Source organism: Lactuca virosa, chromosome 7, assembly GCF_052849685.1.
Source record: "Lactuca virosa cultivar CGN04683 chromosome 7, Lactuca_virosa_CGN04683_v6, whole genome shotgun sequence".
Lineage (NCBI taxonomy): Eukaryota > Viridiplantae > Streptophyta > Magnoliopsida > Asterales > Asteraceae > Lactuca > Lactuca virosa.
In genome coordinates, this window is record NC_136432.1 from 90,885,262 (window position 1) to 90,913,022 (window position 27,761).

At 38.3% G+C, this 27,761-nt stretch overlaps 1 protein-coding gene and 1 pseudogene across 2 annotated transcripts; one reads left to right on the plus strand and one right to left on the minus strand.

Moving 5' to 3' along the window:
* The first annotated feature begins 11,225 nt into the window (after positions 1–11,225).
* Positions 11,226–17,426, plus strand: LOC145126915 (disease resistance protein RPV1-like; annotated as a pseudogene).
* Positions 17,427–17,854: 428 nt separating this feature from the next.
* On the minus strand, positions 17,855–22,886 carry LOC145123427 (heparanase-like protein 3). Of its 2 annotated transcripts, XM_079058631.1 has the most exons (9): positions 22,462–22,886; positions 21,232–21,268; positions 20,783–20,966; positions 20,545–20,693; positions 19,800–20,030; positions 19,113–19,302; positions 18,897–19,022; positions 18,709–18,808; positions 17,855–18,349 (listed from the first exon to the last, which is right to left on the minus strand). In XM_079058631.1, exons 1-9 carry the CDS (start codon positions 22,678–22,680, stop codon positions 17,960–17,962), a joined length of 1,626 nt encoding a protein of 541 aa, XP_078914757.1. In that variant the 5' UTR covers positions 22,681–22,886; the 3' UTR covers positions 17,855–17,959. The 2 variants fall into 2 exon arrangements, with proteins under 2 accessions (XP_078914757.1, XP_078914758.1); XM_079058632.1 differs by lacking the exons at positions 21,232–21,268; positions 22,462–22,886 and having other exon boundaries at positions 20,545–20,718; positions 20,783–20,861.
* Between the last annotated feature and the right edge of the window lie 4,875 nt (positions 22,887–27,761).

Below are 27,761 nucleotides of genomic sequence, written 5' to 3' on the forward strand. Positions count from 1 at the left end.
AGAATACACGATACATGCAACACGATTGAATTCCGAAGATTAAATGTTGAAGACGATAAATCCTTCCTCGAATTGTTACCTTTCGATAGACTCTTAACCCTAATCTCACCACAAATCGAACCAATTAGGGTTTTTTTTATATGCTCTTAGAAAAATACGAACAATAATCGATTTTCTCACTTGTCTGCATATCGTAATGTGTTTAGAGTGTGTTCGCAAGATCCAGAATTTGGTGAAGTACATGAGATCATAACAGTTCGTGAGTTTCCAACGAAGGAATCTCAAAGAACTTCAGTGAGTTTACTTCCTCTAAAAGGAATATGGCCATGGTCGTTATCAAGTGCTCTGATACATTCCTAAATGAATTTTCATGGTCATATGCTTGACTTTTTGATCCCAGGAGCTGATCAATGATGACAAATTGAAGCTTACAAAAACATGAGAGATCATTGTTGATCGATCTCGATGAATCGATGATCATGAATCGGGCGATTTAGGGCTTCAAATATCGCAATTGAAGGTGAACACGGACATTGTTTATCTATTGGTTCGTAAATTCTTCACCGATGATCTGGATATGAAAGATTGTTGATTGGTAGCCGACGTTCATTGTCGACGGACATAGAGGTGGACCGATTGAGGGGGGATGGAGACGAGGTGAAGATATACGGTGGAGAGAGAGAGAGAGAGAGAGAGAGATCTGATAAGGAATGGTGATAGGAGACGTATGTGTATGAGTCAATTTCTATAACCCCAAAATGCCCCTGATTCCATTTAATTCTGATGCCCCCGTCCCTATATTTTTCCACTTATTTACAAAAATGTCACAGTGCATCTTGACCATCCCTTTTTTTGATCCAACGCTCCACTTTTAGTTCTCGGGTTCTCGGGAAACTATGAGTTCTCAAATGATCCTCTCTCTCTGTAACATCCCAAAACTACAGTCTGAAAATTTCATTTTAAATTAGTAATAAAACCATATTCATCAAACGTCATATAAGAATCATAAACAATGTATCTCAAAATGTCATAACATCTGTCAAATATATCAGAGTATAAACATCCCAGGCTGAACAAATGGTGTGTGCACTGCAATCTTCCCGAGCTCCTCTTTTGAAAACTGGGTACCTGAAACCGAAACTGAAAATCGTAAGCACGAAGCTTAGTGAGCTCCCCCAAACTACTACATACCATACAATAACATATAAATCACATACTGGGCCTTGCCCACTGCATCAGACCGAAGTCCGGACTAACTGGGGCCTTGCCCCGTGCATCGGACCGAAATCCGGACTAATTGGGGCCTTTCCCCCTGCATCGGACCGAAATCCGGACTAACTGGGGCCTTGCCCCCTGCATCGGACCGAAATCCGGATTAACTGGGGCCTTGCCCCCTGCATCGGACCGAAATCCGGACTAACTGGGGCCTTGCCCCCTGCATCGGACCAAAGTCCAGACTAACTGGCTAAACATAGCATATCATAATCATAACTACTAGCATAAACACATATACTGCATACTGCATCGGACTGAAGTCCGGAACACATAACATAAATACATGCTTGAATCACAAAGACATCAAGCACACTGAACTACTGCATCAGACCGAAATCCGGACTAACTAGGGCCTTGCCCCCTGCATCGGACCGAAATCCGGACTAACTGGGGCCTTGCCCCTGCATCGGACCGAAATCCGGACTAACTGGGGCCTTGCCCCCTGCATCGTACCGAAGTCCGGACTAACTGGCTGAACATAGCATATCATAATCATAACTACTAGCATAAACACATATACTGCATACTGCATCGGACCGAAGTCCGGAACACATAACATAAATACATGCTTGAATCACAATGACATCAAGCACACTGAACTACTGCATCGGACCGAAGTCCGGAACTACTGCAAACTAAACGGGTCGGCATTGTGGCCGTAGACCCGTTCCTACTGGAAGGAGACTCACCTGTACTGCTGAACTCTGCTGAATCTCCTCTCCTCCTAATCGACTATTCCCTGAAGTGTTGCTCTCCTAGCTCACCGAGCTACCAACACCAAATAATAGAACTTAGCCTAAACTGTCCTCCAAAGGCAAACTAAGTCAACTATGGTCAAAGTCCTGGTCAAAGTCAACCTTCCAGTTGACTCGACTCGCCGAGTTGTTCTACCAACTCGCCGAGTCCATGCTCCTCAAATCCCAAACAACCTCGACTCCACTCGTCGAGTCTAGCGAGAAGTCGACGAGTTCTCCTTTATCTAACGCTTCGGGACTATCTTCAACCGACTCGCCGAGTTGTTCTACAACTCGCCGAGTCCATCTTTATCAGCTAAGAAGATTGCCTTGGACTCGCCGAGTTCCTCCTTGAACTCGTCGAGTACCATGATCTTCATGTCCATCACGGACACAGACTGGCTGAGTCCTTTTCTAACCCCACTCACTGATCCGACTCATAAACGGATGGGTTTGGGTTTTGCGACCCGACTCGCCGAGTCCATGAACTGACTCGCCGAGTCCTCCTTGTGACAACTCTATTCTGTCTCTTTCAGTCTATTCCAACACTTCCAACTCATAGATCTGGACTCCTAATGCTAGCATTGCACGTAAAGTTGCTGACCTTACGTGCATGCAAGGGGTTATGAGGCTAAAACACCAAATCCAAGCTATAATGGAGGTCTAATCCATGAAAGGAAACCATAGCTGAGAAAAGCTTCTTCCTCAGAGATCCTATGGCTCAAAGATGCTCCGATCTAGTCCCTATTCGTCCTCAAAGGCTCAATACTCGGGTTGGCCTTAGGAATGGTCCCAAAAGTCTCATAAAAGGGACATGAAGAGATCTAAATAACCATAGATCAAGGTAAGAGCTTGATTACCAGAAAGTGATGAGGAAGAGGGACTCCTTCTGGATCTACAATCACTCCTTAGCTCTTTCAACTCCTTCTTCTTCTTCTAGACTTTAAATCACCTAAGAACACACAATAATAGCTCACACTTTCATGGAGGACACTAGGGTTTCGCTCTGGACAGTGGGGGTTGTAAATGAAACCCTAGAAATGGGAATGAGATGCTTAAATAGGGTGCCAAGTCCCGAAATTAGGGTTTCCCAACCCAGACCAGACTCGCTGAGTCAGTCTCCCCGACTCGCCGAGTTGGTCACTTACTCCGCGACACGGGTCACGCTTCGACTCGTCGAGTTCCTCCTTGGGCTCGACGAGTTGACTCCTTTGACTTAGAGCTTTTCTTTCTTTTCCTGATCTTCCTAATTCTGGGTGTTACAACTCTCCCCCACTTAAACTAGACTTCGTCCTCGAAGTCCGCTACGGCCAACTGTCCTGCAATCCGTTCGCATCACCCTTGCTTGATGAGTATAACTCCGGCCGACCACTTCCCTGGACCTTCCGCCCAGTCACTCAGGATAAAATTAATTCTTGTAGCTAATCACCTTGAGTGCACTCTAATTCTCATCAATCTTGAGAACACAACTTACCCAACTGACCATCCATCTGGTACTTCCCGGGTACTTATGATGAACATCCTAGGGACTCACCCACTTTTCCTTGAGTGTTTTTTGGCTTCCCCGAGGCAACTCTCCATAACTAACCATCTCCCCTGCCACTGCGAAGAACATTCCTTTCACGCTATCCATTACTCCAGTCATTTAAATTAGATTTCATCCTCGAAATCATTCCTTACCATTCCTTACATGCTGACTACTCCAGGTTCCCACTAGAACAACAGAATTCATAGATCCACTTATCCCTGCGATCCACTTATACTTGGCCATAACTCAGATAATCGTACTATGAGTGACTTGCCACTCCCCAAGCTATCCATGAAAATCCAAATACCATTACTGCTGGAGACCCAACACTGTCTGAAACACTGATCTGCCTGGAACACTGAACTGCCTGATCACTGAACTGCCTGAACACTGAACTGCCTGAACACTGAACTGCCTGAACACTGAACTGCCTGAACATTGAACTGCCTGAACACTGAACTGCCTGAACACTGAACTGCCTGAAACACTGAACTGCCTGAAACACTGAACCGCCTGAAGCACTGAACTGCCTGAAACACCGAACTGCCTGAAACGGTATGCTGCTACATGGCTGCTTTCCAATATCCCTCGAGACCTTCCTGGACTCAATTCATACGTCAGCCATCTGAAATATCGGGTTCCAACCTGACTACGGAGCCAAAGGACTCCCTATTTTAGTCGCCTCACACGACCTCCGAACCAAAAACCTTCCCTGGAACTAGTTGCCACGAGTTATCATGTCACTGAGGTTCTAACAACCTCCTGATCCAACCGATCGGGTCCGAGCGTCGAATCCTGATGTTACTAACCCGCGGCTAAGCGTGATTGCTACATGACCAATTGTAGCCTTATATAACAAGTAACCTGAAGCAATCCATTGCTTCCTCGATCTCAAAGCTGTAGTGGCATTCCTACATTCTCATCGCTGGCTCAACTAGGTCTAATCCATCCAGATAATCCCGAAATCCACCTCGTGGATTTCCACATCCTCACTGCTATGCCTGAACTGGGGGGCTAATGTTCCTTCCGCGTCCTAACAATGCGCTCAGGCTGTCTACCAGCCAAGTGTATTCCACGGCTACGCCCACAGACTTACAACACTCTAACACTATCTGGCTGCTAGTGAATGGTACGGCTACACCCGCAGACTTACAACACTCTAACACTATCTGGCTGCTAGTGAATGCTACGGCTACACCCGCAGACTTACAGCACTCTAACACTATCTGGCTGCTAGTGAATGCTACGGCTACACCCACAGACTTACAACACTCTATCACTATCTGGCTGCTAGTAAACATACGACGTATCATTCAAGACTGGACCCAGGTCCTGACTGGAACCCCCAACCTGATTCCCTAAGGCTTACTGGCAACCATTACGGGAATGCGATCTTCCTTCTGGCAAGTTTTTCCAAACTTCCATCTCACACTATCCTCAAACCACACAGCTGCCTAGGCCGTCTTCCTTTCTGATAAGGAAGTGAAACTTATCCCAGTTTCAAAACTGCTCCTACTTCTGAATCCTTGGATGATACTCCCCCACTTGATTCTACTATCGTCTTACAGCACACGATGCTGGAAGGATCCTCAATCCTTCTTACCATTCTATGCCCAATCTGCTGAAAATCATGCTTGCCATTGCTAGTGTGTCACTACTAACCAATCCAAAAGATCACACAACTTCAAGAATCTGAATACATCTCCGGTGATAACCTGCTAGACCCAGGATGCTCCGAATCTCAATTGGAGACCTCGGAAACTCCCACTGCATCACAGCCTCTACCTTAGCCGGAATGACTAGAATACCCTTCTGATTGGCAGGGTACCCAAGAAATTGCACCTCGCACAACCAGAACTCACATTTGGAGTACCTTGCAAAAAGTCTCTCCCTTCTCAAAGTGTCTAGCACCTCCCTCAGGTGCTCCTCGTGCTGGAAAATAACCGATCTATACCTGAACTACACCTTCCCAAAGGTAGTGAGATACTACCGAGTCTTACTCATACTTGCTACGGTTACTGCATCCGAAGTAACCGGCTCTACATGGGACGTCCTCCAGCTATCATTCCAAATCCAATATATGCAGATGGCATATGACTCACTCACAAATAGGTAATATAATATTCAAACATATGTACCTACTAAATCGGTGCAGAACATAACAACAACATCATAAATAATAATTGACAGAAAGGTAAAAGATATGTACCTCCAACCTCCCGTGCTGCTCGGATCCTTGCTGAAATCAACCGGAATGCTCTGCTCCGAGCCGTGGGCGCCCTTTCCCGACCCTGACGTCTGTTGGCGGTTCCCGAAGTCACAGGGGCAGGAGCTGTCACCTGCCCTGCTGAACACAAACTCGGACAATGGGCCTTCTTGTGGCCCCTCCGACTGCAATGGAAACATATTGGGTCAAGTCCCTGGGCGATGGTAGCAGTACAATCTCTGCTAAAATGACCAGGCCGGCCGCACTTGAAACAGCCAGGATCACCGCCTCTACTACTCCTACACGCACCCCAGTGAGTCCTGCCACACTTACCGCATCGGCTGCGGCCCTGGAAGTCTCTCGATCTCGAACTCGGCCCTTTGGTTCTTTTACCCGAACCTGTGGGCCCCTAAACCTCATCCGGTTTCCTCTTCCTTTCTGACTCCCGGTCAATCTCCCACTCCTGTGTTACCCCATCGTCCCCATCAATCGTCTGAACAACCGCTGTCTGATCCTGGAGCTTCTTGGTCAACCTATCAGTGACCTTCTCGACAATGTCGGGTAGCTCCTCGCGAACGACTCGTGAAACCTCCGCAGCAACCCAATCACACAGAGAACTCTCCTGGGGACAGGGTGCCCCACTTGCTCCCGACCCCTGATGGCAAGAGCTAAAAATGGGATCCGCCTCCCTGATGGATCCATGGGATCCATAAGAGTCGGGCTCTAGACAAGCCCCAGACTGCCCTGAAACTGCCCCGGCCCTAAAGGCCTCAAGACGAATGTCCAAAAGCTCCACGATGGCCTCCCTAACCGAACCGAATATCACAGGAGTCTGATCAATGATGTTGCGTATAATCTCTGCGGAAATGACATCTCTCATCTGATCATCAAGATGTCCGGCTCTAGAGCCTGAGCCAGATCCCTCCCCGGCACCTGAACTGCCAACTGGTATCTCGTGCAACGTCACCATGCTGAAAACATAACACACTAACTGTCAGAATGCTCATCGCTGCAGAGGGATCTCACACATAATTTACAATTTCCCTGGTTTTGTCTTGGCCCCTCTTGAATCGAGTACAGATCCTCTGCTTTCAGTAGTATGGGCCCCTACTGCCTTCCACATCTATCCGTACTTTCCTCAAGAACTGCCTTGACTCCACCAAGTCCCTTCTACTGCTACTGATCTCTGCTACTCTCATCCTAGACTTGCCCTAGGTAAATCTCTGACTCCACCCGATCCAGTCCTCAGCTGCTGAAGACCTCCTTGTAATGCCAATTAGTCATCACCTGAATACCATCACATGTGACGAGGCTCAGATAATCCTTCGAGTAAAAGACTCGTCCCTACAACGGTTAGACTCAAACAAGAGCTGTGCAATAGGGCCAAATCCAGCACTCTAAGATTATTCAACCCTGATCACATGTGACGTGACGTATTCACCTAATGGCTAACTCCCATTACTCAGAGTCCCACAAAGCACAAAGCAAGCAGCATTCAGACACAGGAAACCACTCAAGCAATTTTATCCTCATAAGAAGAAACTGTACTAGCGTACAATGTTAAGCTCATACTATCAGGCATAACCTAAACAGGCTATCCTACTACTATCTACTCAATACTAACATGCAATTCTCATAAAGCTGAAACACATATAGCAGGCACATAAGGCATCCTTCTAGATCCTTAGTCCTATTCTAGCATGTTGTTCTACTGAAACTGAACTGATAATCATAACATAAACTTGTATGGGTAATTTGGGAGTACTTACTTGAGCTCGGCTGATTGCATGCACCACACCCTTTTCTTTTCAAAATTGTTTTCTCCATTTCTAAAACTCTTTTCTTTATACTTTTCTAAAATTGTTTACTTTTCTAAAAATCCTTTTGTAAACATGGTTTTTCTCTTGAAAACTTTATACCACTTCCTTAGTTTGAGTTCAGACACACCCAAAAGTGTGCCCGAATCCCTCAAACCAAGGCTCTAAAACCAACTTGTAACATCCCAAAACTACAGTCTGAAAATTTCGTTTTAAATTAGTAATAAAACCATATTCATCAAACGTCATATAAGAATCATAAACAATGTATCTCAAAATGTCATAACATCTGTCAAATATATCAGAGTATAAACATCCCTGGCTGAACAAATGGTGTGTGCACAGCAATCTTCCCGAGCTCCTCTTTTGAAAACTGGGTACCTGAAACCAAAACTGAAAACCGTAAGCACGAAGCTTAGTGAGCTCCCCCAAACTACCATATACCATACAATAACATATAAAGCACATACTGGGCCTTGCCCACTGCATCGGACCGAAGTCCGGACTAACTGGGGCCTTGCCCCCCTGCATCGGACCGAAATCCGGACTAACTGGGGCCTTGCCCCCTGCATCGGACCGAAATCCGGACTAACTGGGGCCTTGCCCCCTGCATCGGACCGAAATCCGGACTAACTGGGGCCTTGCCCCCTGCATCGGACCGAAGTCTGGACTAACTGGCTGAACATAGCATAGCATAATCATAACTACTAGCATAAACACATATACTGCATACTGCATCGGACCGAAGTCCGGAACACATAACATAAATACATGCTTGAATCACAAAGACATCAAGCACACTGAACTACTGCATCAGACCGAAGTCCGGAACTACTGCAAACTAAACGGGTCGGCATTGTGGCCGTAGACCCGTTCCTACTAGAAGGAGACTCACCTGTACTGCTGAACTCTGCTGAATCTCCTCTGCTGCTAATCGACTATTCCCTAAAGTGCTGCTCTCCTAGCTCACCGAGCTATCAACACCAAATAATAGAAGTTAGCCTAAACTGTCCTCCAGAGGCCAACTAAGTCAACTATGGCCAAAGTCCTGGTCAAAGTCAACCTTCCAGTTGACTCGACTCGCCGAGTTGTTCTACCAACTCGCCGAGTCCATGCTCCTCAAATCCCAAACAACCTCGACTCCACTCGTCGAGTCTAGCGAGAACTCGACGAGTTCTCCTTTATCTAACGCTTCGGGACTATCTTCAACCGACTCGCCGAGTTGTTCTACAACTCGCTGAGTCCATCTTCATCAGCTAAGAAGATTGCCTTGGACTCGCCGAGTTCCTCCTTGAACTCGTCGAGTACCATGATCTTCATGTCCATCACGGACACATACTGGCTGAGTCCTTTTCTAACCCCACTCACTACTCCGACTCATAAGCGGATGGGTTTGGGTTTTGCGACCCGACTCGCCGAGTCCATGAACTGACTCGCCGAGTCCTCCTTGTGACAACTCTATTCTGTCTCTTTCAGTCTATTCCAACACTTCCAACTCATAGATCCGGACTCCTTATGCTAGCATTGCACGTAAAGTTGCTGACTTTACGTGCATGCAAGGGGTTATGAGGCTAGAACACCAAATCCAAGCTATAATGGAGGTCTAATCCATGAAAGGAAACCATAGCTGAGAAAAGCTTCTTCCTCAGAGCTCCTATGGCTCAAAGATGCTCCGATCTAGTCCCTATTCGTCCTCAAAGGCTCAATACTCGGGTTGGCCTTGGGAATGGTCCCAAAAGTCTCATAAAAGGGACATGAAGAGATTTAAATAACCATAGATCAAGGTAAGAGCTTGATTACCATAAAGTGATGAGGAAGAGGGACTCCTTCTGGATCTACAATCACACCTTAGCTCTTTCAACTCCTTCTTCTTCTTCTTCTAGACTTCAAATCACCCAAGAACACGCACAATAATAGCTCACACTTTCATGGAGGACACTAGGGTTTCGCTCTGGACAGTGGGGGCTGTAAATAAAACCCTAGAAATGGGAATGAGATGCTTAAATAGGGTGCCAAGTCCCGAAATTAGGGTTTCCCAACCCAGACCAGACTCGCCGAGTCAGTCTCCCCGGCTCGCCGAGTCGGACACTTACTCCGCGACATGGGTCACGCTCCGACTCGTCGAGTTCCTCCTTGGACTCGACGATTTGACTCCTTTGACTTAGAGCTTTTCTTTCCTTTCCTGATCTTCCTGATTCTGGGTGTTACACACACACACACACTCTCTCTCTCTCTATATATATATATATATATATATATATATATATATATATATATATATATATATATATATATATATATATCAAAACGATATAGAAGTAATAATATAATTTTTTTTAAATATTATAAACGAAATTTTCCCATAAAATACCCACTAATCCTCACGGTAATTCTAAGAAGATATTTTTTTGGACTTCAACCAAAAAAATATCCAAACTAATGGACAAAATCATACTATATTATAAAGGAAGCATTTTTTCCTTTCACCACATTCACTTGAAACTCTCATGCATTTTTCCTTTCACCACATTCATTTGAAATTCCCATGACTTTTCAATTTCTTTCTAATAATGATTATAAGTTGGTTAATAAGATTAAATAAATATCAAACCTAAAGTGTAATCATATATAGACTAAATTTCAATATTAAAAGAATATCTTACTTCTACTTATAAAGTTATGTTTTTTAACTTTTAACATATTATACTTAATTTATTACATTTAATCTGTTATTGTATGTAACCATTATCAGTTTAAAGCTACAACTTTTGAACAGTTTGGACAAAATACTTGAATTGTTAATTTAAATATAACATTGCAGTGTCAATTTAAATATAAAGTTCAGTTCCACTTAAAAACCCAATGAATATTTTGTTAATAATTAAAAGTGATAAATTGTAGTGCTAAATGCAAAAACTAAATTAAAATCTCACTTTAACTAAAATATTTCCTAAAAATATTTCTATAATCCTTAAAAGTTTTCAAATAAGTAGCTTAAAATAACTTACAATAACAATAGTTAAAAATAACTTTATATAAATGATTATATTGTTACCTTTAAAATCAAAAAACAATGTTTGATGTTTTAAATAATTATAATGATATAAATTAAAACGTTAAGCAAATTAATTTTAAAAAATTAATTAACAATAACAACAACTATAAATAACATTAAACCATATATTTTTTTAAATTTTATTCATGAGTAACTCGCAGGTAGAAGTCATTCAAATGATTAAGATTATGCAGTTATAATAGATGTATATATTATCATATAGTTCAAAATAATCAATATATTATATCAATTTAGTATACAAATTATTATATCAAATTTAACAACAATGGTATTGTTATATTTTAAAAAAACATATATTTGTAAATATTTCAACTATATAGGTGTTTCTGCGCAACGCGCGCATTCGCCTAGTTTGTAATATAAAGAAACGTAATAAAAACGAAAACAACCGATTAAACGGCATTCTATGGGAAAGCTAGACATTTCAGAGGGTAGAATAATGTGAAATCTCCTGAAAAATCGGCCTAGAATAGTCGGCGATTGATAATGCTCACCAAATTTTAACGGCGTCTGTTTCATCCTCTGGACCTCTGCCTTTAAAGCCTTGATATTCCCCTTGTTTTGGCAACCTCTTTATCTACTAATTTTAATGGCATCTGCTTCATCCTCTTCTTCTCTGTTAAATCGTACCAGTGATGTTTTTTTAAGCTTTAGTGGTGAAGATACCCGTGATCCATTTACAGATCACCTCTATGCAGCTTTAGTGCGAGCCGGACTTAACACTTTTAGGGATATCGATAATATCGACAGAGGTCGAAAACTAAAGCCGGAAATAGAGAGAGGAATAAAAGAATCCAGAGCTTCAATAATTGTACTGTCAGAGAAGTATGTGAATTCCAGATGGTGCCTTAACGAGCTGCTGTTGATCCTTGAGCAAAGGCGAAGCTTCAATCATTTTGTTTTGCCGGTTTTTTACCATGTCGACCCCTCAGATGTCAGGCACCACAGAAAAAGCTTTGCTATAGAAGTAGACGACGAAGTGGAAGGGTCAGAATGGACAGAGTCTAATGTCAATCAATGGAAGGCAGCCCTTACAGAGGTTGCTGATTTGACAGGCTTGGTTGCTTCTGGGTATGATTTCTCAATTCACGCTTATAGTTATGGAAACACTTTTTAATTATTTAATTAATGCCCCTAGGATCCAATTAAATTGATTAATAATTGGAAGTGTTAAATTCGGTAAGTATTACATTTTTTAGACCTTTGTCACATTTCGTAGTTTTTATAGTAGTTGCAGGAAGAATATTACACTTGCTAAAGCAATGGCCTGAACACGTTCACGTTGTCCAACCCGGCTCCACTGGGTTGTAATATTGAATTTATGATTCAATCAGAATGCATATGCACCTACCATGTCATTTTTAGTGACTTGATAATGGTTGCAGAAAGAATATAACATTTGCTAATGCAATTTAATTCCATGCACTGCAACTGAAGCAGTTAAAGTGTTTAAGAAGTTTAAAGGCAATGCTATGACTGTGCCTATTTTCATTTTTCTTTTGTTGTAGTTCTGAAACAGACTTTATCGCAGAAATTGTTGGTACAATCAAATCTGAACTAGATCTAAAACTAGTTAGTACTCCAGCTCATCTAATTGGAATGGACACTCGAGCTGAATTTATCAATTCTTGGTTGAAAAATGAGCAATCTGGTGCTAATGTCTTAGCAATTTGTGGCATGGGAGGTAGTGGCAAGACAACACTAGCCCAATTCATTTATAATTCAAACAAGCAAAAATTTGAAAGCAGCAGTTACCTTCAAGAGATTGGAAAGCACTACAAACAGGCTCATGGTTTGCTTGGGCTACAGAAACAACTTCTCACTGACATTTTAAGGGGAAATAATGAAAGGATATCCAATGAATCTAAGGGTACAAGTAAGGTTGAGGAGGCATTACAAGTGAAAAAGGTGCTTATTGTTCTTGATGACATTGATGAACATGATGAATTAGGGGCTTTACTTGGAACAAGGGCTTTTAATACACAAAGCAAGATCATAATAACAACTAGACTTCTAAATATAAATGCATGGTTTGGGTCCATATCTTGGAGCTGCGAGGTGCAAAAACCTGAATTGTTGAATGATGATGAATCATTACAGCTTCTGAGTTGGCATGCATTTGGATCCAATATTCCTATGGAAGGTTTTATGGAGCTTGCAGTTTAGGTAGCACAATATTGTGCTGGAAGCCCGCTAGCTCTTAAAGTACTAGGCTCTTCTCTGTTCGTTGATGTTAGCCATCCATGGAAAATAAATGGCATGAGAGAGGTTTGGAAAAGTACATTGAATTCACTGAATTCATTGAAAGGAGATCTTGATTGTAAAATCCACGGTATACTACAAAAGAGCTTTGACTCATTACCACATGCCAGTAACAAAGAGTTGTTTCTGCATATTGCTTTTTTCTTTGTTGGTGAATATGAGGATTATGTGGTAACGATATTGGAGCATGACTGGCATGCAAAGGCTGGGATCAGGACCCTCACTAACAGATGCCTTCTTACCATCTCACCAAGTAAAAAATTGATGGTGCATCAACTGCTTCAAGAGATGGCAAGAAACATATGTTGGAAATTTAGTATAAATATTTATATTTTTACTAACTTTGGACATATATAAATATATACATATGTTGTATATATAACGAACTCTAAGTGGGTTTGTGTTCTCCTCCATGAGGACTTCGAAACGATATATTATATGTCCAAAATAGAGTATAAGTGAATGAGATATCGATACTCAAAGATGGGTATTTGAGAATAAGTTTAGCAAAAGAGAGGAATGTGGGAATGAGTCCCACATTGGTAGAGAGACCAAACTCAACAAGTTTTATAAGCTTCATTGCATGGAAGGCTTACAAGCTTGTGTCTATGGTTATGCTACAATTCTACCCGCGCGCAGGGGGGGTGCAAATCTTGGTTCCGTAGACCAAAAAACACCGAACTCGTGCATGGGCGCGACCTGCGGACACGAATGCAGCTCCGAAAACTCGGGCGCGCGCTTGACAGTTTTGGTCCCTATTTTTGAATTCTGTAACAGATGCATTAATTGCATAATTAATGACATTTATTGCCATTAAACGCTCAATCAATTAGTGATTTGTTTCCGTTTCACGATTCAACTATAAAAGAAGACCTTGCCGTCTCATTCAAACACACGAATGAAATTACTCTTCTTCTTCTTCCTTCTCTGCACTCCTGCTTCCGGCCATTCTTTCAGGCAAGTGGTGATATCCGACAGTACACAATACTGTTTAGGTTGTTGTACCCTGGGAACAGACGGCGAATCTGTTTAAGGGAATCGAGTCCAACTCGAGCCTCAGCCACATCATTTGCATCTAATTTTTTCTTTACAGGAAGCTTTCAAGGACGAAAACAAAGACCTTATACTAACAACATAGTCCTTCAAGAGTCCACAGATCCTGCAGCACGTAGTAGAGTCTCGCAAAATGATGAATCTTATCGTTTGTTGAGGAAAGGAGAGATAAGATGCTTCTTAATTATGTGTATCTTTATACTTACTTTCCCTTTCGCAACCCCCTATGCTAACTTGCCTTGTCTCATTTCATGTCTTTCCCGGTTAGGGTTCAAAAACAATTGAAGGTCTAACACTTAACATGAGAAAGCTTGAGGAAGGGATGACATCAAATGTAAGCCAAAGCCGTGAATGAGTGTGGTGATCTTGACATTTTTGCAGCATTTACCTTTAATTTTCAGTGCATGTTATATCATACATGAGGTATATGTACTACTTAATTAACTTAATGCTAAATTTGCAGCGAACAACCCTTAAAACAGCTTCACTTGCAAAAATGGACAAACTGAAATTGCTCAAGCTAGAACATGTGGAACTCAAGGGGTCCTACAAGAATTTTCCAGAATTAAGATGGTTGTACTGGAGTGAGTGTCAATTGAAAAGAATACCCTCCGGCTTATGGGGGAGCAACTTGGTGGCTATAGATATGAGGAATGGATGGTTGAAGAAGTTTGAACCACCCATGGTAGGAATTTGATGTCCTATTTGGCACTTGACCTTTTAGTTTGTGTTTGGTTGTGGAAAAGTGTTTTCAAATTTCTTGGAAAAGTTTTTTTAAAAAAAAAAAAAAAAAAAGGAGTAGAGTTGTCATTTTCAGTTTTTATTGAAAATTTTAAAAAACGTGTTTGGTTAAAACTTTCGAGTTTTTATTTTCCATTTCAGAAAATTAGAAAACATGTTTGATTGTGTTTTTTCTATCAACTTTTAATTTCCAATTTTTGTTATTTTAAAGGTTTTTTGACAACAAAAATCTATTGAAATTCTTTTTATGTTATTTTAAATAGGATAGGGTGGGTTAGGTGTGTGGGGCAAGTAAGGTTAGGGTGAGGTAGGTAGGTAAGGTGGGTGTTGAGAGTAGGTAAGGTTGGATGGGTGGGTAGGGGTGCGTGGGTGGGGTAGGTAGCATGGGTAGAGTATATAGGGATGGGGTAGGCATAGGTATCACTAGATGTGGGGGGTGGTTGTGGGGGTAGGTGGGGTGGGGTGGGTGTGTAAGGTCTTTGGGGATGGGGTAGGTATGGGGTGAGTGTGGAGTTAGGTATGGGTGTTTGTGTGTTTATATTTTAGAAAACTTTTGCAAATGGAAAAGTTTAGAAAACAATTATCAGTTTTGAAGTTCTTTGTACTTTCGGAAAAAGAAAATATTTTTTTCCTGGAAAAATATTAGAAAAATTATCAAACAAAACATTTTTTTTAAAAATTTCACTTTTCTGAAAAACTACAAAATTTTCTACAATCAAACAAAACCTTACGATACATTTGGTTGTGGAAAATTGTTTTCGTTTTCTTAGAAAATGTTTTCATAAAATAGAGTTGAGTCTTCATTTTTTAGTTTTCAATGAAAATTTTAGAAAACGTGCTTGGTTAGAACCGATGGAGTTTTCATTTTCCATATTAGAAATTTGGAAAACTTTGAAAAATTGTAAAAATCACTTTTCTAATTTACATACATTTTGGAAAACTGAAAATTTTCATTTCTTAGAAAACTTTGAAAAACTGAACGAACCAAACGCATTTTCAAATTTTCCGTTTTTCTAAGAAAATTTCCACAACCAAACCCACCCAACTTCCTGACAGTTTATGTGTTAATGTACGATTAATCAATCTTGGTATTCTTGGAATTGGTTTTGAACGGTCGGTTGATCTTGTCAGTATCCACCATCTTTCCCGACTTCCTAATCTCGAGACTTTGATTCTCTCGCACTGTTGGAGTCTCAGTCTGACTCATGTTTGTAAAACCATTGGAGGTCTTAAGAAGCTTTCTCTACTGAACTGTGGAGGGTTTCATCATCTTGGGAAGGCTGCATCGAATAAGAAGTGTGCAAATCAACTGCAAAGGCTAAAAACTCTATGTACCGATGGAGGAATGCCAAAACCGTTGTTGCTCCCCTTGCCAAATTCGTTAAAGTTTTTGTTTCTCAGTTATTGCAACCTTGATATAAGCCATGATGATCCACGGTTTTTAAGTAAACACCTGCCATCCTCTTACAATCACATAAATTTTGGCAGCAATCCATTAATGCACTTGACCAATTACACTAATCATAAAATGCTCCGGGTACTCAATGTGAGTAATTGTCAAAATATAAAGTCCCTCCTATGTCTCCCAATTACGCTAGAAGAGTTGTATACATCTTGGTGTTCTTCATTGGAGAAAATAACATTTGAATCAGCTCGGTTTACATTGCGGAAATTTGAATATCTATTATGTAAAAACTTGTTTGAAATTCAAGGCTTTTTCAAATTGGTTCCGTTAGCAAAGCTTGATGAATCAGATTTGGGACATATGAAATGGATCAAAGCATATCACGATACTAAGCTGGACCTCACAGGTAGTGATGTCATGAGATACGGTTGGCATATAAAGGTACCGTTCTCTCTCTCCGCATGCATGATTAGCACACAAAAAACCACGTTTTACCACCAGAAAACTGACTAATATTTTAATAATTTGATATTTCTACAATTTGTTTGAGCAAGTGCTGTATGAATATGGTATAATGAGCACATATCTGCCAGACATAAAAGAACAAAGCATGCCAACGTATGAGTATATGTCATCATCCGCGTTCTTATCCTTTCATGTGCCTTCTTCTCCTGAGAAATGCAGGATCCGAGGATTAAACATAACCGCCTCATACAGACAATCAGTCACATAATACAAGGATACAGAAAATACATGGGTTTTATTCAGCAAAGTTAGCAATACAACCAAGGGCCTTACCTGGATGTATAACCCTTTGATCTATTGTTATCCGGGAGCTGGAAAAGATGCTGTGTGGTTAAGCTATTGGCCCATTGGGAACATATTAGACGCTGGTGATGAAATCAATGTGTCCATCGTTGTGGGGGATGGATTTATGGTAAGCAGCTGTGGTGTGAGCCTTGATTTCATAGATGATGGTGAAGAAGAGCTAGAATACTACAAAAATTACAAGAAAGAGGAAGAAGTTATTGGAGGAGATCTATCTGAATTTGAGCTCACTACAGGAGCCTACTATCTTTGTCGTCGCGATTTCTTCAAGACAACCACCCCTGATTGGTTAAGGATGCTAGTTGGTGATACCATTCCCCATAAAGGTAAGTTCCCCTTTGAGCTGATGCTTTTTATTAAGATTAAGCTGCAAATACTGATACAATCTTACATCACACTATCATAGACTCACGTGGATAGAGAAAATCGCTTCAGACAGACTACGAAGGGTCATATATGGAGTGGAAAGCATACGGAGGCGACAGCCTATTCCCATTGTAATATCATGTTCTATATAAAATGATATTAACTAATCACAAAAATAAAATTTTAGTCTTTATATATCGAATTTATATAAAAGTGTGTTATAATTTTAATTTTTTATTTAATAAATGTTGTTTCAATAAAATCATAACTAAATCGGATTATTATATACAGATAGCTTATTTTTTTATAATTTTGTGATAATATAACAACAACCTTTTATCTATTTTCAATCCTTTTTCTTAGAACTCCTATCACGTTAAATTGATTGAACATTATAATTGTTCTAATGTAAGGATAAAAAAATGGTCATATAGTCCCATTCACAAACTTTGTTCGGTGTAGAAAAATAACAAAGAAACAAACCTCAATGTATTAAGACAAATATCATTTTACCGATTCCGCCACCCCATATATGACTTAATAGAGAAAAAAAAAACCCTAAATAAAAATAATTCTATAAACATGTATGTATTATTCACTTATATCATCAATATTCTATAAAATCTATAACCAGATTGGAACCAATTCCCCACCCATGTATCCCGTAACTAACTATTGCAAGCATACAAAGTAAAATGTGGGAGATGTACAAATACAATAGAATAAGGAGCAACAGTTATCGGCTCCGAATAATTCATAAACAAAGGTTTCAATGAAGGTATTTCATCAGACGAATTTACCCTCAATTCTTTTCCATTCAACATCATTACTTTACTGTGCAAATTTCCATCTTTTGGTGTCAAATGATATTCTTCACGTGTCCTTATTCTTTTCTTATGTATCTTTTTATGTGCTGATTTTAAACGAGTATGCTTCGTTTTATGATCATGATGAGCATGAGACCTGCGTTTGTGTAGCCTCCAAGTACTGTTAACTGATAATTTTACATCAACAATAGTGCTATTGTCTAAATTCATTAGCAGGATCAATATTCCCTTCTGCAATATGGATCAAATTGTCATAAGTCTGGTAAGCTATATACGAATACTTCTTTTGACTTAATACAAAAAGAATAATTTAATATTGAAGTCTGGGAAATGAGGCTTTCATTATTAAATCATTGTATATTCAAAAATCTACTGAATTACAGCATTGTATGTACTCTTGTTTTCACATTAAAGACATTGCATTTTGAAAAAAATATATATACCCAATTATAGCATTGAAAATTTCTTTGTATCTAATGGCATTGCTATTTTGATTTGAACACTTTATTGTTTTCTTCCATTTCCCAGTTTCTCAAATATTTTTAAACTTCATTTATCCACACATCAATTCATAAAAAAAAAAGGCTTACTGATTCTTTGGCACAATGTGAATAAGCACGTATCTTCTTTGTCCCGACAAATCTTGTAGATAAAACCTTTCTCCCCATTAATCGATGCCAAAGAAGTGCACTAGAAAAAAAAAATCCCGTTATAATTGTGACCTTTTAAAGTGTTTGACATTAAAGTCAAAGTTAAATATTTGTTATGATTTATGAACCTGTAGTAGTCTGGATTTGGCTCAAAGGTAGTGGTATTAAGTAAGCCATAGTTTCCTCCTATCAAACTTTGTCTGCAATATGTTTTTGTATCATAAATAGATGACATCCCCAGCTGATCCAAGTACCTAATATTATGGGAAAAGAATAGTTGTACGTTATTGATTAATTATAGTATGTTTTACATTATGCATTTATACTTGTACAAATTAGCTTACCAGAAACTGAACACAAATGCGTTCGTAACAAGATCCTGACCACTATTATAAGCTCCACCAGCCTCACTAACCCAAGCAGCTGCTGAACTTTTGGAAGTATTGAGGGTCGATTCAAGTTGCTTGAACGTATCATGCGCTTTGTCAAGATAAGACGGATCAAGAATCTTTGCAGTTAGATTTTTATCGACCCCTGCAAGAATCATGGCATGAAAATTTGAACTTTTTGTGATCCGGATCCCTAATCCATACACCCTAAACCCTGATTTCAGTTTGAGTTATCCGAACTAATGTCGTAGCACAAGAGTAGCCCTTGCAAAAATAGTCAATGGTTCACGTTCAGTGTGAGAGTTTTAATTTCACTGTGGATTTAGACTAGGCATTGGGCTCTTATACCCGCCATCTAGTTTGCCAACCCCAAACCCTTAACTGCAATTCGTAATTTAATTCGACTTCCGAGAGTGGTATGTTTATATAAATAGTCAAAGCTTCAAGTCTTAATGTTTTAATCCTAGAGTTTTAATTTCAATGTGGATTATACTTGGTTATGGACATTGGGCTTTTATTTTAGCCATCTAGTTGGCCCACTTCTTTAGCCATCTAGTTAGCCATCTAGTTGGCCCACTTCTTGAAGTGGGCCAACTCAGGTGTGCCCAACAAAAATATTTTGTTTAAGAATTTGAAAGTTACCAGGGCCGAGATTGTAGATGTGGTGAGAGATCATGTTGAGTGTCTTGGATGTATCGGCTAGGAATTGCTTGAACCATTTTGGATCATAAAATCCCCCGGGTGCAATGATAAGTGGCTTCGGTTTGATACCCTTGTAAATACGGTTCACGATGTTGCTAAGGGTTATTGTGTCATTGGCATATTGAGATGATGATATACTTGTTCCAATGCCATTTCCACTCAACTCATTCCCTGCAAGTTGAACACGTTACAGAAAACCGCAACCCAACCAAATAATAAAATAAAACATAACCAAAAACCGAGCCGGATCCTTTCTTAACATGATGTTGATGTCTTTTTTATTATATTTTTTAAATGGCTAACTCGTACACCCCCAAATGTACTCATAAATCTACATCTTAGTCCTAAGGGAAACTTAACCTCCAACCTATTGGCTGTGAGATACCTTTTCAAGAACTTCTAATAGGCCACAAAACCTTTGGTTCATATGTTTTTTTATTATCATATAATGTGGAGTTCAATAAATATGTTGTTCACGCTTTGATGTATCTTCAAAATTTATTCACTTACTTGATTGCAATTTATATTGTTTTGAAAAACCAAAAAACCCAACAAAACAAAATTGTATTCCTTAAGGTTAGAATCCAAATAATTTTGTTTGGTTTTGATTTTAGTCAAAAAGCTAAACTAAACCGAATTGAACCATACTCATCCCTAATTTGTTACTGCTTGTGGGTTCACATACCGAGCTCCCAACCATTGATTGTGTAGTTCTTTTGAACCGTGTAACACATTAGGGTTTCGGCATTGGTTGGGTCCCAAGCTCCGATTGTGGAACCGTTGGCTAGCACCGTCTTACCTGTGAGAGCATTTAGTCCAAAAGTATACACAGCCCTGAATGTAAAAGACAATTATACCCCTGAAAACATGAAAACATGAAAACTTGAAAAACAAAATATTTTTATTTTTTTTAATTTGATTACCCGGTATCTTGTAAGAATCTATTAAGTTCATCCCATCTAGATAGAGGCAAACATCCCTGGGTGAAACCAAATAATGCTGTGGTATTCTTGATGAAAGGTTTGCAGGGTTCATGGTGATTTTTGGTTTGGTAGATAACATCATCTTGCAAAGTGCCTCCTAATCTGATCTTTAAGGGAGAAAAAGCTACACAATTTTTAATGAAACACAATTAATTTTATACAATGTTATAATAAATGCGATGTTATCCAATTCATTAACTATGCATTTTTCTAATGAACCATTTAATTTAACAAACTTAGTATTTAGGTAGATGTTAAATAAAATGGTAAAAAATGATACCTTGTTAGAGAAAAAAAATGGTGAAAAAATATAAGTGTGTTGCAATTATTTTTGCAATCAAGCGTAAAAAAACTATAAAGAGTAAAGAAAACTTGTTGATTCTTTTCACCTTTAATGGCATTCTTCAAGATTTTGTTGTGAAGATCCTGCATATAATTATACAACAAGGACAGCTTCAGATTGATTTGAAATTATATATATATATATCCAAAGACATGTAAGTTGACAAGTTCGTCCTTGTTAAGAATGGTGTTATGTTTATTTTTCTACTTTAACGAATATTATTATTAGATTTATTTTTTTAAAGAACAGATGGTTAGATTCTTTAGAGACGTAAGGCCTAACTTTTTTGATGACATCAAGTAAACCCACAATCAACATCTCCTTTTATTTCAAAGACAAAATGAAAACGTTAACATATGCAACAATGACACTCTCACGTCAAGCAACTTGTAATCAATAGTGACGCATTTTTACTTTATTTTCAATTTAACTAGTCGACTAAATATTTTAAAGAAGACAGATGTAGTTTGTATAGGACTTTTTTCACAAACAGTCCATAACTTTCCAATTTCCACAAAATAACCTTATTTTTTTCAAAGGCGGGCCACCATAATGTTGAACCTGAACCATGAAATTGAACTTAACTCCATTTCAAGGTCTTTTGACTTTTATCCCATATACATCATTCATGATTGAATTTTCTAGATATGGTAACCATTTTTTTCCTTGTAAAACAATAGTTATAACCATTGATATTTTTTCAAAAATAAAAAATAGAAAAATTAAAGATGCTAATTTGGATTTATTTACTTGTCTATGTATAGAATTAATTATGATTTTATCTCTATATCCATCTAACTATTTTTTAATCTAAACAATTATCGACCTATTACAAAACAAGCAAGCATCGGTCTATGGGTATGGTGTGTGTCATTCTCAATGAAATTGAGGGTTCAAGTAAGACATAGGCTGGATTATGAATAGAATATAAGTAAATGAGATTTACAGTTTAAAAAAAACAATTATTTTGTTTCATTTTGCTAATCGAAATAAAAAGGATCAATACCATAAACTTTTATGACAACTAATAATATTAAAAAAAAATGGTCAGTTTATCCATTGAATTGTATATGATAAACGGGTATTGAATCATACTATGTTATGTGATATCAATATGATATAATTATCCCGTTTAAATCAATTACAATCATGTTATAAGAACCCGCTAACAAAAGTTTATTTGACCATTGACTAACGAGTACAATTTGAAAATAAGCCACGCAAACATTTATTTTCAAATTGTACTCGATAAGCTAATGGATGAAAAGATGAATACCACATTGAGGAGAGAGACATGATCCCAGCTGCAAGTACCATAATCACACTTCTCAGGTGGCCACCAATCCATTGTTGCACATACAAAATCATTATCTGTCTCTGCAATCCTACTTTTACCATCAATCACCACTCGCCCATTCTCACCTTTTGAATCCACACAAATGAATAAGAAGAACGCCAAAAAACACAAACCCATGTCAACTAAGAAAGAACCCATCTCCAAAACCTTCTTTAATGGCTATCTTTCTGTTCTGGGAACCAGTGTAGTTGACAGCTGGAGGTTGAAAAAAGAACCAAAAAGATGAAGTTTTCAGAGTTCTTTTTCTTTCGGTTATACATGAAAAGGTGGGATGAAGGGGAAAATTGATCTTGAATGGATACCCATTCAAGATTTCATACTTGGATTGTGGGTTTTGAGTTTTGGTATTTGAAGCGGGTTTTAAAGACGGGTTGAGGTGGCGATTGGTGGGGGCCAGGCGGTGTGTTTGTTCTTTGCTTATGGGAAGTGTAAAAAGATTGCTGAATATAGGGGAAACCGATGATGTGTTGTGCAGGGCTTCTATTTCTAGTGAATTGTGTCTAGGATACAAACCGGTAACAATGGGTGAACATAGAAAGTAGGGTTATTTTTATATTTGTACACGATATTATCAGGGTTGCAAGCGTAAAATTGACAGATTAGTTATCAGTTAAATGAGATTTGAATCAAAATAGATGATTTTATATAGTACTCTTTGGGTTAACCCACAAAAAAGTGTTGCACATTTTAATTAATCATTTCATAAATAAAGAATTTCTTAAATATGATTAGATTAGTTAAGCTATATTTCTATAATAATAATATAATATTTTAGAATAAATTATGTAAAATGTTGTAATGATTTGAAACATTTTGACACTTTCAACTCATTTGACATGTTTTTAGATTTGTACTCATTTAATTAGTTGAAAATGAAATATAACCAAAATCAAAATAAATAAAGTATAATATTACTATTTAATGTAATTTGTGGCCTTGTGGTACCTATAGTTGAATGTAAACATGTAACACCTCAACTTCTGAATTTGTGTTGTTTTGATGCTCCAAAGCCGTACATATATTAGATAGCATTCCATGTCATAAACAAAGAATAGGCCAAATTCTATTTAAAACGGTGTAAATTTAAAATTAAAAAAAAAAAAATCAACGATTTAACCATCAAATTCATATTTTCGTTGGGAAAATATCATTAAATCACAATAGACCATTAAACTTACAACTTACATGTTTATTAAGTCATTTTTGTTGGTTTTTAACACATTCCCCGTTAACTATTTAAATAAAATTATGTGAATGATCCTTATGGTTTCAAACTTTTTCGTGGTTAGTCCCTCATCAGCACCATTCATCACCGACGCCACCACCATTCACACAACCACCACCGTTCACCTCGGCAAACCCGCACGGTTTTTTGATTTAGAGTTTAGCTTAACGGTCAAACTCCAATTCGCATCGACCTAACCTCCCTTCGGCTTGAGATCGATGCATTACTCTTTCTCTCTCGTTCTTCTCAGTTTTCTCCTTCCTGATGAGCGACGCATGACACACAACAATTGGTAGGAGTCTTGATCGCAAGTTTAGGCCACAAGAAGGAAAAGAAGCGGATGTGAAGCACACAAAAAAATTTGTCGATACCTCCCTCTCTCGTGATGTGATCGTCCCTATCCCTCAAGCTCGTTTCCTTTTCTATCATTTGATCGACAATACAACAATAGCAATGTATTGAATTGGTATACAATGGTGATTGTTTTCGAATTGAAAAAGTTGTTCATTGATTAGATTTTCGAAGGTCGCTGATTCATCGAAGGAATGATGGATCGAAAAGGGTTATAGGTTTTTGTTTTGAGTTCGATGGTGATGATGGTTAGTCTCATTGTTGGTTTAGTTTGTGAAGGTTTAAAAAAAGGTGAAGGATTATTTGGATGCACTAATTTTTGAAGCAGATAATTGAATTTTCGGTTTTTCGAATGGTGATTACATTGTTTCTCTTTGAAGATAGTGTAGGATTTGGATTTTCGATTTCAAATGATGGAATTGGTTTTCGATCGAAGATTGTGAGTATGGATTTTTGTTTCAATGATGTTGTGAAAAAGGATTAAGGTTAAATGAAATGATATTAGTTTTCAAATATGGTGAAGATTTTCGATTTTGGTCGGAGGTGAATGGTGGTGGTACTGGTGATGAACGGGGTTGGTGAGGGACCAACCAAGAAAGAAATTGAAACCATAAGGACCATTCATCTAATTTAGAATAACTAGTTAGCGGGGAATCTGTTAAAAACTAACAAAAGTGACTTAATAGACAAGTAAGTTATAAGTTTAATGGTTTATTGCAAAAAAAATACTTTAACGACCAAATCGAGTAAATAACAATAATCGATTATGCTATATGGACATTTTGCATTTTTTTTATTTAACCACTTGTTGATACAAGAAAGTGACCCTCGGCAGCTAAGAATGTCGCACCCCCAAACCAGAACGGCGGAAACGTTCGGGGGCGGAGGACGTCATGTACAGTATCATATCAATGCATAATAGTAAACAAGCAACAACATCATCCATTGCATTAATAGTATAATTTAATACAAGTGTGTTCTGTGTATAGTTTGAAAGACACCAAAATATGAATCAAAATAAAAGACGAGTCTTGAATGTGCTCCGTCTTCTCAAAACCTGGTCCGGTGTACCTGTCTACTGGTGACCTGAGAATACAAGTTATTTTGAAAGAGTAGATCAACATTTAAGCTGGTGAATTCATAAGTATTTAGTGTCAGTTGTTGTATATGTTTAATGAAAGTGTTTGTAAATGTTTGTTTGTAAATGTTTGTATCTCCTAGAAAATCCTATATTTTCTACTTTAACTAAATTGTAGTCTTCTACCAAGACACGACTGTTCTATATGTTTGTTCCTTTGTAAAAGTGAGTGTTTTCCCAAAGACTGACTATCATTTACCAAAAATATAGTTTACGTTACCGTTTATGTGAGAAGATCACAATTTGAATGTAATGGGAAAATAATAAAGATGTACTTGTAGTATTGTATATAGCAACTACCGTTGTACTAACTACCTTAAATAATTGTTTTAATTAAGGTAAAATGTGATATAGTTGTAACCATACTTGATTGATTGATAAAACACGATGTTCGAGGACATCGAAATGGTATGACATTCATCACCCGTAGACCTGCAGGTCCCACTGTAGCTAGCAGCAAGGTGTAGGATGGTCAATCCCATATAGATCTATACACAAATTCACGCTCTCCCTCCAGGAGACTCTGGTTACAAAACGTGACACAGCAGTATATTCCCATGCCATGAAGTAGTGGCTCACATTAATGTTATAGTGTTCTTGTATTTGTATAGTGTGTTCTCTCTGTTCTAGTGTATTGTATGTTCTCTTTGTATAGTGTAGTGTATGTTCTATTTGTTTCTCATTATAGTATGTTCTTTCTGTTTCTCATCATAGTATGTTCTTTCTGTTTCTCATTATAGTAAGTTTGGACTGACTCATGTATGAACTGAATCTTGTATGTTTCTGTTGGATATAGTGTCTAAGTCCATAACTTTATTTGGTATGTACTTGACCCGACCCGGCATGGTCCATTTGGGTTGCATGACATTGCAATACTTGGATAGACTAAATGAGAGAAAGGAGACTTGTGATTATTAATATATTATAAGTTCTAATATATTAATAATAGTATTATTTAATTAGTGTTGATCAAGTATTAATTTATAATTAATTTGGTGATCAAAATGAGACTAATTAAATATATAGGGTTGATTATGACAATCATCTAATCTTTTATGGTGGATTTATGATCCATGGTTTATGGAGTTGGGTTATAACCATTTGGAGCTCCATGGATATGGGAGTTACAAACCCATGGATCATTAGAAATCAAGAGTCATGACAATTAAGGGCATTCATGTGTAAACCCTAATTGTGACAACACTATAAAAGGAGCCCTATAGCTAGCAAAATCAGACTACTAGTGAGTTCTAAGAGGGCATAACCGATTTTGAGTGCAAGTATATTCTCTCAAGTTATTCCAAGTCTTGTAGTGTTGTGTGAAGCATTTGAGGCACAAAATTTGGGGTGCTAGGCTCACAAAGTCTTCAAGGAATCCAAGCAACAAGAAAGGTATGTATTTATACTAGTTTTATATTACATATTCCCCATGCCATGCTAGTTAGGAAGTAAACCTTGAAAAATCAAATTTGCATGTTTATATTAGAGAAAACATAGATTCAAGGTTTATAGGGTTGCATGTACACCATAGGAGTGTTAGAATGCTCAAAACCCATCAGTGGTATTAGAGCCATGTTTGTTTTCTGTATATTTGATGCAAACTGCTTGAAAAATCGAAAAACTGCTCACTGTTCGACTGGACTCGCCGAGTGCAAGGGGAGAACTCGACGAGTCCAAGGCAAAATTCATCCTACTCGTCGAGTAGGATCATGCACTCGACGAGTAGGTGCGTGCTGGGCAGTTTTCCAAGTTTTGTTGCTGGAAATGGGCTAGAATCATTATCCCAAACTGTTTTGGACTTGTAAAATCTATTTTTTAAAGTGGTAATGATTATGTTAACCCATTTCAAATGACTATTATCAATTTTCAAGTTTTATATGTGTTAATATGATTTCTTGAAATTGTTTAATATGAATATTTGTTCTTATGAGTTTTAGAAGATCATAGGAATTGTGTGTAACCTACATGCTTGTTTAATTCATGATCTTAATGCTAATGATGGTGTCCATAACTTGTCCTCAAGTTATGGATAACCAAAAGTCACTTCTTTAAAAGTTGTCATTAAAGAATAGGAGGGTTCATAAAATGAAGAGTCTTCAACTTTATGAACCATTAAAACTCATAAGTTACAAATTGAAGAGTCTTGAAATAGTTTCAAAACTTGTCCTCAAGTTTTGGAATTTGTAAAGTCTTACACTTTAATACTTTAATTCCAAATTAAACCTTAGATTTTTAAAAGTTTAAAAATCAACACTTATACTATTATTATAATCTTATTTATATAGATATGTATAAGAATAAGTCAATCTTACCGCAAGTAGGCCTCATTCACGAAGCCGGTCTATAAGGGGGTATAAGGTTGTTGCCTATAAAATGGCAGCTTAATGGGTGTCCACTCTCACCCACCGCTTCCTTGACTGGTGGAGGGTCGTTAGCCGAACGGGTAGGATAAGACTTCAACTCTCATTAAAAGTATAATGAATTATAAAGTAACTATACATTATT

What these genes read in the sequence shown, in the direction of transcription:
- LOC145123427 (XM_079058631.1), bottom strand. Translation starts at nt 22,680, where the DNA reads ATGGGTTCTTTCTTAGTTGACATGGGTTTGTGTTTTTTGGCGTTCTTC. An exon ending in AGATTCTTACAAGATACCGG is followed by an intron (nt 20,694 to 20,782) that starts GTAATCAAATTA and finishes TTTTACATTCAG; the next exon opens with GGCTGTGTATACTTTTGGAC. An exon ending in CCAAATCCAGACTACTACAG is followed by an intron (nt 18,809 to 18,896) that starts GTTCATAAATCA and finishes TTTTTTTTCTAG; the next exon opens with TGCACTTCTTTGGCATCGAT.